The sequence below is a fragment of the Xenopus tropicalis genome, chromosome 3 (genome assembly GCF_000004195.4).
Source record: "Xenopus tropicalis strain Nigerian chromosome 3, UCB_Xtro_10.0, whole genome shotgun sequence".
Lineage (NCBI taxonomy): Eukaryota > Metazoa > Chordata > Amphibia > Anura > Pipidae > Xenopus > Xenopus tropicalis.
The window spans coordinates 31,709,046-31,722,907 of NC_030679.2; the positions used below are offsets into that span (position 1 = coordinate 31,709,046).

The 13,862-nt window shown below is 37.2% G+C and overlaps 1 protein-coding gene across 3 annotated transcripts in view; it reads left to right on the forward strand.

Annotated features, from left to right (window-relative positions):
* Window positions 1–13,862, forward strand: part of rufy1 (RUN and FYVE domain containing 1) — a 34,182-nt gene that overhangs the window by 2,811 nt on the left and 17,509 nt on the right. For all 3 annotated transcript variants that reach the window (XM_004912817.4, XM_004912816.4, XM_002937729.5), the window contains 6 exons: window positions 741–905; window positions 3,308–3,425; window positions 4,348–4,449; window positions 6,310–6,433; window positions 8,342–8,403; window positions 13,148–13,213. In XM_004912817.4, coding sequence (XP_004912874.2) covers window positions 749–905; window positions 3,308–3,425; window positions 4,348–4,449; window positions 6,310–6,433; window positions 8,342–8,403; window positions 13,148–13,213 — 629 coding nt within the window. In that variant the 5' untranslated portion in view covers window positions 741–748. The remainder of the gene's footprint in view (window positions 1–740; window positions 906–3,307; window positions 3,426–4,347; window positions 4,450–6,309; window positions 6,434–8,341; window positions 8,404–13,147; window positions 13,214–13,862) is intronic.

Below are 13,862 nucleotides of genomic sequence, written 5' to 3' on the forward strand. Positions count from 1 at the left end.
AGTTCAAATTCCCACAGTGTAACACATTGTAAATAGCAGAGTTAATTTCTTTATGTCTCTTGCAAAACAAACCTAGAAAAGGAACTGATTTAGAACTGGATTCAGGTTTTTTTTCGTTTGTAAGTCCACGAAGATTCATGGGAAAAAAGTAAATACCACAAATATTTTGTAGTTTTCATGTTCTTTTCATTTCCGTTCCACATTTTAGTTTGTTCAAGCTTTTTCAATCCTTTTAACAAGTTAATTGTGGTTTTTCATAGACTGTTAAACCACGAAAATCAGAAAGCTGATAAATGGGCCTCTATGTTCACATTCTTAAAATGGGGCAGTTTGTATTAGTGCGACAGTGCATCTGGTTGGAGTGAGTAATATCTGCTGTTTCAGATTTTCACAAAGGTTTATAAAGTGTCTGCAGTTTTCCCTCTCAGAAAACATAATCTTGCATAACTGTATACATCATGTGACAAGTATGAAAGCTCTTAATAATGGCATTTTATTTTTGTCAGTTTCCTCTTAGCGACATTGATAATTAGAAGCCTCATGGACTCAAATTGCTAACAATTTCCTTCTGACCCATTTCCACATGCTAAACTTTTATTCTGTCTGACAGCTGCCCCAGGAATTGTAATTTTCCTTCTCCTTTAATAATCTTTATGAGTGGAAACTATAAAAGAACAGATTTGCCACATTATTTGATTGTGTTCATTTCATAAAACAAATGTGTTCTGATCTTTCTGTAGGTCATAAGATGGACGAACGTGCCAATTTAATGAACAGGATGAAACTCAGCATCAAGGTCTTAATCCAGTCTGCTCTTAACCTTGGCCGGTGTATAGATTCAGAGTATCCACCTCTCCAGCAATTTTTTTTGGTTATGGAGCATTGCCTTAAACATGGACTTAAAGGTAATTTCAATGTAAATTTAAGATCATTTTATGTTTACTTTCTTAAACTGCTTAGTTAACTTGTTAATGGTTTATTATGATGGTGTAGTGTTTATACTATTTTACACTGGGTGCCTTGCCAATGATTTTCATCTACCATTTCAAATTTTATTCAAAATAATTTGTTTTTTGTTTTGAATTTTAGTATTGGTTTGTCTTTGGTCAGTCTGCATGACCTTGTGCTTACAGAAACAGCTAACACTACATCATGCAAGCTCTTTCAAGCAGCTACTGCCGCAGTTTAATTCTTATCTCTTCCTAGGATGACAAACTTTTTCCTCCTTGTTTCCAGCATTGTGCTGTTATAACATCTGCCACCAGGTGGCGCGCAGATGTATATCCAGCAGAGCAGCCTCTCATTCACTTTAAAGTCTGCAGCTCATGGTTGGATTTGACTGCTGCTGTTGTCCAGGGAAATTTAGAAGTGGGCCAAATGTCTGTCTGCCTGTTATGACTTATTATATAGCCAAACAGCAACAAACTTGTAGACAGTACCCTACTGGATTATTTTAAGAATGATCGCATGTCTCCCAGCAGTTGCCTTTCCACTGGTAGCACTACTCCAACTAATCTGGACAGAACTCAAAAATACCTTTACCTATTATTGTATCTTGGCACAGACCACAAGGTATCAGACCTACTTTGGGAATTTATTAAACTTGCCAAAGTAGGCCTGAAATGTTGCCGTCTGGGATCTGTGCCATAGATTAAAGCTACACCTGACAAAAAACATTGGATCGTTTGTAGATGAAATTCCGTAATGACCTAGCTCTTTATTGGGCACAATAAAACATAAATAAAGGCCATAAAAGCATTCAACAAGATGAAGACAAAGATACTACCAGCTTTCTGGAAGAGTAAAATAAGCTTAACAGACTAGTCAATAAAAAGTCTATATATATATATATATATATATATATATAATACACAAAAGCACACAAAGAGACCGTTATCAGTAAATGATCAGCATTGTCTGTTTTAGTAGTCGTGACAAGTAGCTGCTACTGGTAGCTCTGTGTGTCTTCACCCATATCCTTGTAGCCAGTTTTCTTTGGATGAAATAACAATGTACCCTCTGTTGTGCATAGGAAGTTACTCTGTTTTGTATAGGAAGGTATTGCTTCACTCATTTAAACAGTTTTATCTCTACTTGCCTAGAAGATTATTTACTTTTTGGGAAGTACATACAGGGTGTTGCTAAATCGCTACATATGCCCATTATTTTATTTATCTTTGGTGTGTTCTTTAATTATAACTGCCTTGCTGTCTGCTCCAATGTACATTTTACTAAACAATTATCTGAGCAGTGCTCTCGCATACAGTGGTGATATGGTGATGTGATAGCTATCATATCCACCACTTTTTTCAGTGTAAACAATCAACAACAGCCTTTCTTCCATAACTTTTATCATCTTAGTTGCTTCTCTCTGGACTTTCAATATTTCAGTAATAGCCTTTCTAAATTACCCTCCCCTCACAATCCTATGCACTGTTTAATACAGCTCTGTCCTTGCTGGCCATTGCTGCTACTGCCCGGCATTGCTTACTAAAGTTCTGTTATCCAGCCTGCATAGTTTTGTCATCTGCAGACACCAATACATGGCTTGCAGTGCCCTCTTCCAAGTCATAAATGAACCAAATCAATAAAAGTCAAAAAAGCACGGGCAACAAAAAAATAGACGCGGGCGACAAAAAAAAAATCGTGCAACAATTGTGTTGCTTGAATTTTTCACCGTTTCGCGATTTTTCTTGCCAGACAGATTCGCTCATCACTAATCCTGACTTCTCTGTTGTGTACATTGAAGAAAAGAACTGGTGGAGCCGCCCATTTGCATTTAACTAAATTATTTCATTTTTCAATGGAGCCAAACTCTTAAAATACATTTTTTTTATTATTTATACATTGAAAACCATTTTGGGAGTATTCTTTGCTTGTGAAGCATCAGTTCTTCATTTTATATTTTTTCCTCCTTGCTGCTTCAAAACACTCGATGTAATATGTTTTTTAAATATCAATTTATCAAATACTATTTGTAATGGTTATTATCATGCATGCAGCCTACCTTTCCTGTGTGTCTTTTTCTCTCACATTTTTTTAATGGTTTTTTTAAATGTTAAAGTTAGAACCTGCATTATTTCCTGTTAGGTGTTTAGTGAGTACCAGAGTACTTCACAAAATGGTTCAAGGCAAAAGATAGAAAAGAACAACATTTTCGGTATATTTTGGTCTGGTAATATTCTTTATAAGGTCGCTTATAATAATATATATTATTAAATGGTTTATTATCATTCTATTGGTATAGTTTGTCTTGAAAATATATGGTTTAACAATTCTTTAATATCTGTATTTTGCCCCCCAACAGTAAAGAAAACTTTCATGGCACAAAATAAATCTTTTTATGGCCCACTGGAACTAGTGGAAAAACTTTGCCCTGAATCATCTGATTTGTTTGCAAATATCAAAAATCTCCCAGAGCTTAAGTAAGTCAATTGGCTGCATTGTTCAGACGCGGATTAAGTATAGCAGTATTGCCATCTTGAATGTAATTATTTTGTAGACTCTATATTTTTAGGTATAAAAAAATATATATAGAGAGGATCGTAATGAGGTTTTTATAAATGTGCATTTTTTTATTAATGGCAGAAATTTAACATTAATACTATCCAAAATGGTTATATTTATGTCCGAGAGTCACAGTCAAAAATTGATTTAGAATGACTTGTACAACCTATTGTGTAGGAAATAAAATGTTGCATTACAGGTTATGATTGAGACCCACCCTGAATTACTTATAACCCATATCGGTAACTATACAATGTCATAATTGTCAAACTAGGCAGGTCTGCACAGAGATCCTTCTGTGTAGAAATCTCTTTCCAACAGTCCTACAGAAAGGTATGGTAGGCAGTTGGGTAACGAGCACCTAAAGTCTAGGTCAGGGGGCGCAAACTCAATTTACCTGGGGGCCGCAGGAGGCAAAGTCAGGATGAGGCTGGGCCGCATAAGGGTTTTCACAAAAAAAAGTTGGGAGCTGCTGATTGTGGAAATGACGTTATGCCATCATAACAGTTATTATGGGAAGACGTTCTGTGTGCACAATTAGCTCCTTACGTCTTCCCATAATAACTGTTATGATGGCATAACGTCATTTCCACAATCAGCAGCTCCCGCCCGCCGTGCCTTGCATTATCCCTTGAATCGCAATAAAAATCGCGATCCATTCATTCGGCGTTGGTGCGTGCCACAAAATATTGTACTGAGGGCCGCAAATGGCCCGCGGGCCACGAGTTTGAGACCCCTGGTCTAGGTACACCTGGAATTAGGTATAAATGCCAATTATAAAATATCTGCTGTGCACTTGAGGCTTTGTTACTGTGAATATGCTTTTATTTCAATTTTCAGAACAGCTATTGGGAAAGGGAGAGCCTGGCTACATCTTGCGCTGATGCAAAAAAAGTTAGCCGATTACCTGCAAGCTCTTATAGACCATAAAGATCTGCTAAGGTAATGTTTTTCTACAACACTGTTATTTATGCATAAACATCTACTGGCCTGGAAAATTTAATTGATATAATATTAACTATAATATAAATCTTCCTCTAATGACTTAAAGGCCTGCTACATGCTAGAAATACTTTATGCTACATTGTGCCCAATAGAGGAATACCTGTGGTTTATTGTTGGTATCTCTCTAAACAGGCTATGAATTCAAATTCACAAGTGATTATATCCCTACTAAGGGGCTGATTCATCAAAGTACGAGTTTGGATCCCAAAATGGGTAAAATTCAGATTAGATACGATAATTTCTGATGATCGCAAATATCACGAAAATGCTTAAGAAAAAATCATATTAGTCACAATAATATCATATTGGCGATCCGAAAGTCACAAAATTTTTGTATCCGAACAATCGTAAATGGCGAGAAAACTTTCTGTGCATGTTTTTGGAAGCCTCCCATAAGACTCAATGGCACTCTGCAGCTCCAACCTGACCCAAGGAAGTCTCCCATAGGGCTCAATGGCACTCTGCAGCTCCAACCTGGCCCAAGGAAAGTCTCCCATAGGGCTCAATGGCACTCTGCAGCTCCAACCTGGCCCAAGGAAAGTCTCCCATAGGGCTCAATGGCACTCTGCAGCTCCAACCTGGCCCAAGGAAAGTCTCCCATAGGGCTCAATGGCACTCTGCAGCTCCAACCTGGCCCAAGGAAAGTCTCCCATAGGGCTCAATGGCACTCTGCAGCTCCAACCCGGCCCAAGGAAAGTCTCCCATAGGGCTCCTCCAACCCGGCCCAAGGAAAGTCTCCCATAGGGCTCAATGGCACTCTGCAGCTCCAACCCGGCCCAAGGAAAGTCTCCCATAGGGCTCAATGGCACTCTGCAGCTCCAACCCGGCCCAAGGAAAGTCTCCCATAGGGCTCAATGGCACTCTGCAGCTCCAACCTGGCCCAAGGAAAGTCTCCCATAGGGCTCAATGGCACTCTGCAGCTCCAACCTGGCCCAAGGAAAGTCTCCCATAGGGCTCAATGGCACTCTGCAGGAAAGTCACAATACCAAAGCTTGAATGAATCCGAAACTTTCGTACTTGGCACAACAGATACGATTTTGTCGCACAAATTGTTGCGCTTTCTGTCGCAAAGTACGAAAAAGTTGCTCAAAGTAACGAAAAGTAACGCCAAAAAATACGCACAGTACGAAAACTTACAAAAAATATGATTTATTTGTATTCGGAAGCAATCATACTAAGTGTATTACAGGTATGGGATCCCTTATCCGGAAACCCATTATCCAGAAAGTTCCGAATTCCGGAAAGGCCATCTCCCATAGACTCCATTTTAAGCAAATAATTCTAATTTTTAAATATAATTTCCTTTTTCTCTGTAATAATAAAACAGTACCTTGTATTTGATCCCAACTAAGCGATAATTTATCCTTATTGGAGGCAAAACAAGCCTATTGGGTTTATTCAATATTTAAATGATTTATAGTAGACTTAAGTCATGGAGATACAAATTACAGAAAGACCCCTTATCCAGAAAACCCCAGGTCCCAGGCATTCTGGATAACTGGTCCCATACCTGTATAACACAACAAGGATATAAGAGAAGGCAAGCTGGAAACCAGCATTCAGTGTCTTTATTATACAATTTATTATGTCTGGAAGCCAGTCCCCTCTTAAAATACATTTAATAGTAACATTGACCGCATGTGCCTGTACCACTTTACAACTCCTTGTGCTTCTTTTAATGTTAGTTCACCCAGAGAATAGCAAGGCATAGGTAATATCTGCTAAAATAAACAGATGTTTTTTTTAAGGCTTGACCTTAGAGTCCAAATGTAATTTTTTTTTTTTTTAATGAATTAGTGACTTTTATGAACAAGACGCTCTAATGATGGAGGAGGAAGGTGCTGTCATAGTAGGACTGCTTGTGGGACTCAACATGATTGATGCAAATTTATGTCTTAAAGGAGAAGATTTAGATTCCCAGGTAACATGATTTTTTTTAATATTATCAAAGAAAAGATAGATGACTTACCTATGATATGACTATCTTAGTACTTCATAATTATGTGATAATAATAAAAATCTAAGGTCATGTTTACCGTTCATGTAAAACTTTATGTCAAAGGTCCGCTGTAGTCATGTAGGGCTGTAGCACACTGTTCCTTTTGTCTGACGCTGCCACTGGATAGATTGCAGTAGCTGATAAAACTATCAATAGGCAACAACATTACCTTTGGCTTTTTAAATGCTATAGAAAGAGCCTTGTTTAGGTGGAATGTATCAGTTCCACTTTTATGAACTAGGTAGTCTAGTATGGAAGAAAGTTGTTTGAGTTTTATAATAGGTTCCTGGCTTAGAGTAAGAGCCAAACTATTAACTAGGCAGCCTTTTGTTGGTAATTCAGGCTGCCCAGGTTATGCTATATGTTTGTTCAAGTTGTTTTACAGTTAAAGGACAAGTCAACAAGGAATAGAATTTTTTGCCTAATAAAAGAAAACAAAACTGAGCAACTTTGCAATGTACATTGAGTACAAATTGTAATGGTTTTTGAGTTATTTGTATATAACTGCTATTAAAAGCTATTAAAAACTGTACTCTATAAGGGTACAAATTATGTGCCAACATTTAGGCCAGTTACAGCATGTTAATGATTAATTGCCTATTTATATATACTCCTAATAATAATTTAATAATTAATGATGCTTATTTCTATATATTTCTAATACTGATTTATTTAACACTTTTATGTTTTAGCATCTATGATATATATGATGAATTCTATTAACTTATATGTGTTGTTTATGCTTTTTTTTATCTGGTATACAGAATTTTAAATTATGTAGCCTCAAAGCTGTAAGAGTTGCAGCAGTTTCACTTTCCCCATTAAAGTCAGTTGGTGAAATTTGATTGGCAGTTGTTGGTTCCTCCCACTTTGGGTAATCTAACAAATGTCACTGATTCATTCATGGTGACCCCATGATTATGTTATTCAAGTTTGGGGGAGTGTAGCCTTAAAGCTGTAAGCGTGGCAGCAGTTTGAAAATCTTCCCTGTCAAAGTCAGTGGGAAAATTGTGTTCAGAGCGGCGCCACAAAAAGACGGGGATGGAATCGCTTAGAAAAGCACAAGCAACCCGCTCCGCTATAGGGCGAAGAAGTGTGGGGAGTTTGGGTGTTGTACCCCTAAAACTGTAGGAGGAGTAGCGTTTAGAAAATGGGGGTTGGGAAGAAGAAGAAGTGGAAGAATAAACTGAAGAACAGTGTGTTGGAAGTTGGCCTCTATATAAACTTCTATTATGTTATAGTCTGATTTTGAACAATTTTTCTGCTGGTTTTGAATGAACCCCAAGACATTTGTTATTGTTGCTTTTTTTCTTATCTTTCTGTATAGGCTGGCTCCCATCCATATTGCATTCTGACTTAGCCTTAGAAATGAAAAGAAACTGGAGTTAAATAAAACTTAAGATAAAAACTGAAGACCAGTTGCAAATTGCCTTAGAATACCATTCTCTACACTACAGCATACTAAACATACATTTTAAGCTTTAGTACAAAATACCTGTTAAAAGTTGGCTTCTGGTCATTTGAAGAAAGGCGATACGGCGATGCAGGTGAAGTATCAGGGGAAGCGCCCACTATGCGGCGATCGATTGATCGAGCCTAGCCTTCCTTCTGTAAGTTGCAACTTTTTTTTTCTGCAACTTTTAGCGATTAAAATGCAAATTGAGAGAAAAAAAATGACACAGTTAGTAAATGGCCCCCTTAGAGTGTATTAAATTAATATGGTTTTCTAGCCATTTATTCCATTAATTTTAATTCTTAGTGGTTTCTAATAGTCTCCTGAACAAGTGAACCTTTATTACTCTAATTTCTTTTTTATTTTGTTTTTGTTAGGTTGGAGTAATTGACTTTTCTTTCTATCTTAAGGATATGCAACAAAACGATAATGAAAAACAGTATGTATTCCATTGCATTTCTTTTCCATTATTATCTTATGTGTAATGTTCAATTAAAACAATGGTTTTGATAAAAGAAACTCTTAAGGGGGACATTCACTTTATAATGTGCTTTTAGTATATTGTAGATCAGGGATCCCCAACCTTTCTTACTCGTGAGCCACAGTCAAATGTAAAAAGCCTTGGAGAGCAACACAAGCACCATAAAAGTTAAAGTGATACTGACACCAAAAATAATTATGTTTTTTAAACCTTTCATTTGCTTTATCATTGTATTATCTCTTTAATTTCAACCTATAACCATATGGCTATTACTTTAACAATGCCATTCTGGTCTCATGGATTTCTCTCTGAGGGGGCTGCCATGTTTGGGCAGTAGCTGTTTGTTGTTGTTTGAAAACACTCCCCTTAATTTTAGTTTAAAAATGCTAGCCAATCGGAATCAGTGCTGCACATACAAACTATTTCTAATGAAATCTTTTAATGCTGAAGTACAACAGTGGACCGTGGTGTTTAGGAACAAGGTATTTGTATCCCTTTCTAAGCATATTTGCTCTGATACCCTTTGAACTGGCCGTCTCTGTCATGTACGCTCTATAGTAGACACACGCAGAGTGTATACTTTTTATCTATATGGGAGCGCATTCCTTTCAAATAATAAATCACAGCAGGACTAATTAGTATAGCTCTGGTGCAAAGATTTATTGAGAAGACACTTACAGGCAGTGCTCGGTGAAAGTATCTTGATGTCTGTGATGTGGGGGAGGCACAGACTGCAAGGAAGTAAGGGGAATAGAACCGCCCAGCTTCAGCTGACGTCAGTGAAGTGAAACAGTAATTGACAGGTTGAGAAGTGCCAGTCGGGTTTGCAAAACAGTCGGGTTTTAGACATTCATGTAACTTTACTAAATAAAGCAGACACCTGGGCAAAAAACAATCAGTATAACCCATAGCTAACTTTTGATGTACACCATTATTTTGAGGACTACATTTTTCATGTCAGTATCACTTTAATGGAGGTGCCAAATAAGGGCTGTGATTGGCTATTAGGCAGCCTCTATGCACACTATCAGCTTACAGGGGGCTTTATTTGGTAATAAATCTTGTTTTTATTCAACCAAAACTTGCCCCCAAGTCAGGAATTCAAAAATAACTACCTGGTTTGGGGGCACTGAGAGCAACATCCAAGGGGTTGGGGAGCAACATGTTGCCCCAGAGCCACTGGTTGGGGATCACTGTTGTAGACTTTAGGATTCTAAGCCAATTTACAGCTGGTCTTCATTTTTTCTGTTTTGTGATTTGTTTAATTTTTTTGTTTTTTTCTGCAGCTTCTCAGATTGAACATTACAGGCTGGTTATTAGGGATTAGCTACCCTATGTACTAGGCATTGGTATGGAAATCAAAATGGAAGTTAAATGAAATTCTTAGGGGTAAGCAGTGTATTGTGACAGCTGATATGACTATTTAATACATTATGGTCTGCCAGCAGCAAGTCACTAGTTTGAGCATAGTTTGAGTATCGTTACTTATCTACTTCTCATATTGGCATATACATATCTGTAAATATTGCCCTTTTACATCTTGAGCCACCATTTAGTGATGATCTTTCTGTTCTGGAACACATGACAGGAATAACTGATCACCTGACAGGAAGTAATGCAGGTTTGAACTGTAAGAAGTGTGGGAGTAAAAGACACTGTTTTCTCTATTTCTTGGCTGATGTTAGCTAGCAGTCTTAATTACTTGGTTTTAGCAGTGCCTTAAACAAGTCAGGGTGTCAAAGTAACACAGCAATGTCTAAACTGCAGTTTTCCTGAGACAATTTAGACCTGTGGGAAATGCTTTTAGTTTTGCTAACTTCAGTTAATCAATGCTAAATGTATGTATGTATATCTTTATTTATAAGTGCTACTTATGTACGTAGCGCTGTACAGTAGAATAGATTAATACAAACGGGTTATTAAGATAATAGATAAATACAAAGTATTACAATAAGCACAAATAAATAAAAGATATAGTTGCGATAAGAGTCAAAGACACGAGGAAATGTTTTTGACTTTCTAAAAAGAGCAAGTACTTATGTTGTAAGATGTGCTTTTGATGGTAACATACATGAATATTTTTTACGATCTTATATATAAACACAACAACAAGAGAACTTCTGCACTCACCAATTATCAGTATATATAGTACATTAAGACTGTGCATTAAAGGAAAACTATACCCCCAGAAGGAATACTTAACCGCCAGATAGTTATATATGTTATATTATGTTAAGTGGCCTATTAAAGAATCTCGCCAAACTGGAATATATTAGTAAATATTGCCCTTTTACATCCTTTCCCTTGAGCCACCATTTTGTGATGGGCTGTGTGCGCTCTCAGAGATCACATGACAGGAAATAATGCAGCTCTAACTGTAACAGGAAGTAGTGTGGGAGTAAAAGACAGAACTCTGTCCATTAATTGGCTGATGGGGCCTAGCATGGTATGTGTGCCTTGGCTTGTTTGTGTGCACTGTGAATCCTATGATCCCAGGGGGCGGCCCTTAATTCTTAAAATGGCAGTTTTCTATTTAGGAGTACCCAATAGTATATACTACTAAAGAAGTATATCTTTATGAAAATGGTTTATTTAGATGAAGTAGGGTTTTACATATGAGCTTGTTTATGCAATATATTTTTATAGAGACCTACATTGTTTGGGGGAATAGTTTTCCTTTAAGCAACCAAGAAATGCCCTCCCCTTTAAGCAAAACAGGGATTGTTTGTCCATATATTGCAATATACTTCAAGCTGGCCAACTGCGTCAAAGTCATCCCTTCTGGCCAGTCCTACCCTCACTTTCATCTTGTTAGTGTGCTTCCTTAACTTAACATGTTTTTCTACTGCAAACAACTTCACCATGCTGCTTGTCAGTAGTGAACTGCAAATTGCTGACTGTCATGCTGTAATCATCCCGTGAGAGCAGGTGACTGAGGAATCCACAAATTAATAATTATAAATCTAAAAACGGACTGTTTGTCAAACACACTTATTAAATATCCCGTAGAGTTTACTGTATTTTTATAGAAATGGCAGTTTCCCTAGAAAGTATGTTATGTGAGAGTGTAGAATTCAGAGAATATTATTAGCAGATGATGCATATTTTTGGAAAAGCAGCTTTGGTTGCACTGAGAGAGTTAAGAGAGGCTATGGTTAGCACTCTTAAAGGTATATTTATCATGCTGTGTAAATAGTGGAGTAAACCATTACCAGTGATGTTGCTCATAGCAGCCAATCAGATGCTTTGCTTTGATTTTTTAATTGTTGAAATCTAATTCCTGATTGGTTGCCCTGGGCAACATCACAGTTAATGCTTCACTTTACTTTTTACACAGCATAATAAATATACCCCTAAATGGCTGATAGAGTGATGCAACAGAGCCAGAGTCAGTGAAGACATGATAAAGATGAGTCCAGATCAAAAGAAGTCCGATTTGCAGTAGAACATTTTAAAGGGCTTTCAGAAGGGGATGATCAACTTTTGCAATGTCCTGTCAAAGTGTTAGGAATTTGCAAAAGAAACACTTTTCCATATACAATCATTTAGCACAAAAAGATCATTTAAATGTAATTTATAGTAAAGAATCGAGCCTACCCGCAAACACTTTATTAATACAGAGAACCAGGACACCAAAAATTGGTCATCAAATGTTGGTTTATTTCACAAAACTTTGCTGTAAAACAATCTTTTCAACAAACCTGTACCTCTGTATATATTGTGAAATTCTCAATAAAAGTTTTAAAAATGTAAAAAAAAAAAAAAAAAATTAAAAAATGAATTTATAGTTAATGTTGGCGACTGTAGAAGGGGGGATCTCCACTTTAAGTGCTACTGCACATGCACTATTCATATGTCAATTATTTGCACAACAGTAATTCCATTGGCAGCCAATCAGATCAATGATAGGTAAATGAATACGAACAGCCACAGCAGTGGCTCTGCTCACTGACATTTTGTACTTGCTGCTGATCTCTGCAACAGTCCTTAAACGTTTATTCTAACTGTAATGGGAACAAATTGTTGCTAAATTATTATATTTGAAAAATAGTTTCTTTTATTAGTTGGAAAAGATGCTGGAATAATAAAGAATGGTTGCTCTAGGGCAGTGTTCCCCAACCAGTGGCTCGTGAGCAACATGTTGCTCCCCAACCCCTTGGATGTTGCTCCCAGTGGCCTCAAAGCAAGTGCTCATTTTTAAATTTCTGGTTAGGAGGCAAGTTTTGGTTGCATGAAAACCAGGTATAATGCCAAACAGAGTCTTCTGTAGGCTGCCAGTTCACATAGGTCCTATTAAGTAGCTACTTATAGCTCTTACTGGCACCCCCAGGAACCATTTTCATGCTTGTGTTGCTCCCCAACACTTTTTACATTTAAATGTGGCTCACGGCTATAAAAGGTTGGGGATCCCTGCTCTAGGGTGAACTTTGGAGTCATGGATAAAAGCCTGCTGTGCCTCTGGGCTGTAGTTCTCCTTTAAAGAAAAAGTGGAAAAGGCAGACGACTGATATAGCAAAGAGGGATATCTAAACTATAGGCAATAAAAAAAGAGCCTCTGCAAAAAATGCTTTCATAGACTTTCAAATGAATTTTCTAGAACACTGTATATTTTTATTGTAATACATTTCATTTCTAAAAATGTTTATTGTAAACTGTTATGTGTATTTTAATAACAAGCATTTCTGTGTTGTTCTTCCTGCAGAAGTGACGAAATTGTAGCCGTCCTTGATCAAAAACATTACGTTGAAGAGCTCAACAGGCATTTAAGGTAAGAATCCTTCAAATATTAGGCTTATGTTTTGCATCATGGTGCAGCACCAGTGGCGGGATATGCTTCCGCTTGGCCCTCCAGAAAAAAAAAAATCAGAGCCCTCATCTTAATTGTCAATTATTGTCAAAAAATGTCAAGGTAATCCTCTTAAAACTATCATTCAGTATCCTGATACTCTTGGCTATATGTATTTCATAGTAGTTTTTTGAATGCCATTTGCAAAAGAGTACAACTATTAATGTGTTGGCAAACACTAATGATCAATGCTTTGCTATTTGTATATGTGAAGTCTGAAGAAGAGATGTCATATTGTTATACCTCTTCCAAGGCTTTCCTATTATACATCAATATAACAAAACTAATCTAGTTGCCTGAATAGGTGGTGCGGTGTATTTCTGGGGTAAATTGTGCCCTGTGCAAAATAATGCACTAAGGTTTGCAGGTCACTTCAAATATTTAGGGATGCTTTTATGTTCTGCAATGTTTTTATTAGAATTTCCCTCAAAACCGTATTAGCACCACCTAGACATTAAACTTTCCGTGGCTGCTCAGGAGAGCTTGCAGAGCTCAGCAATTAGCATTGTATAATGCCAGCCCTTTTACATTGTGGGCAGGAAGCCCCACTACCTTGTTCCTAAGCCTTCAT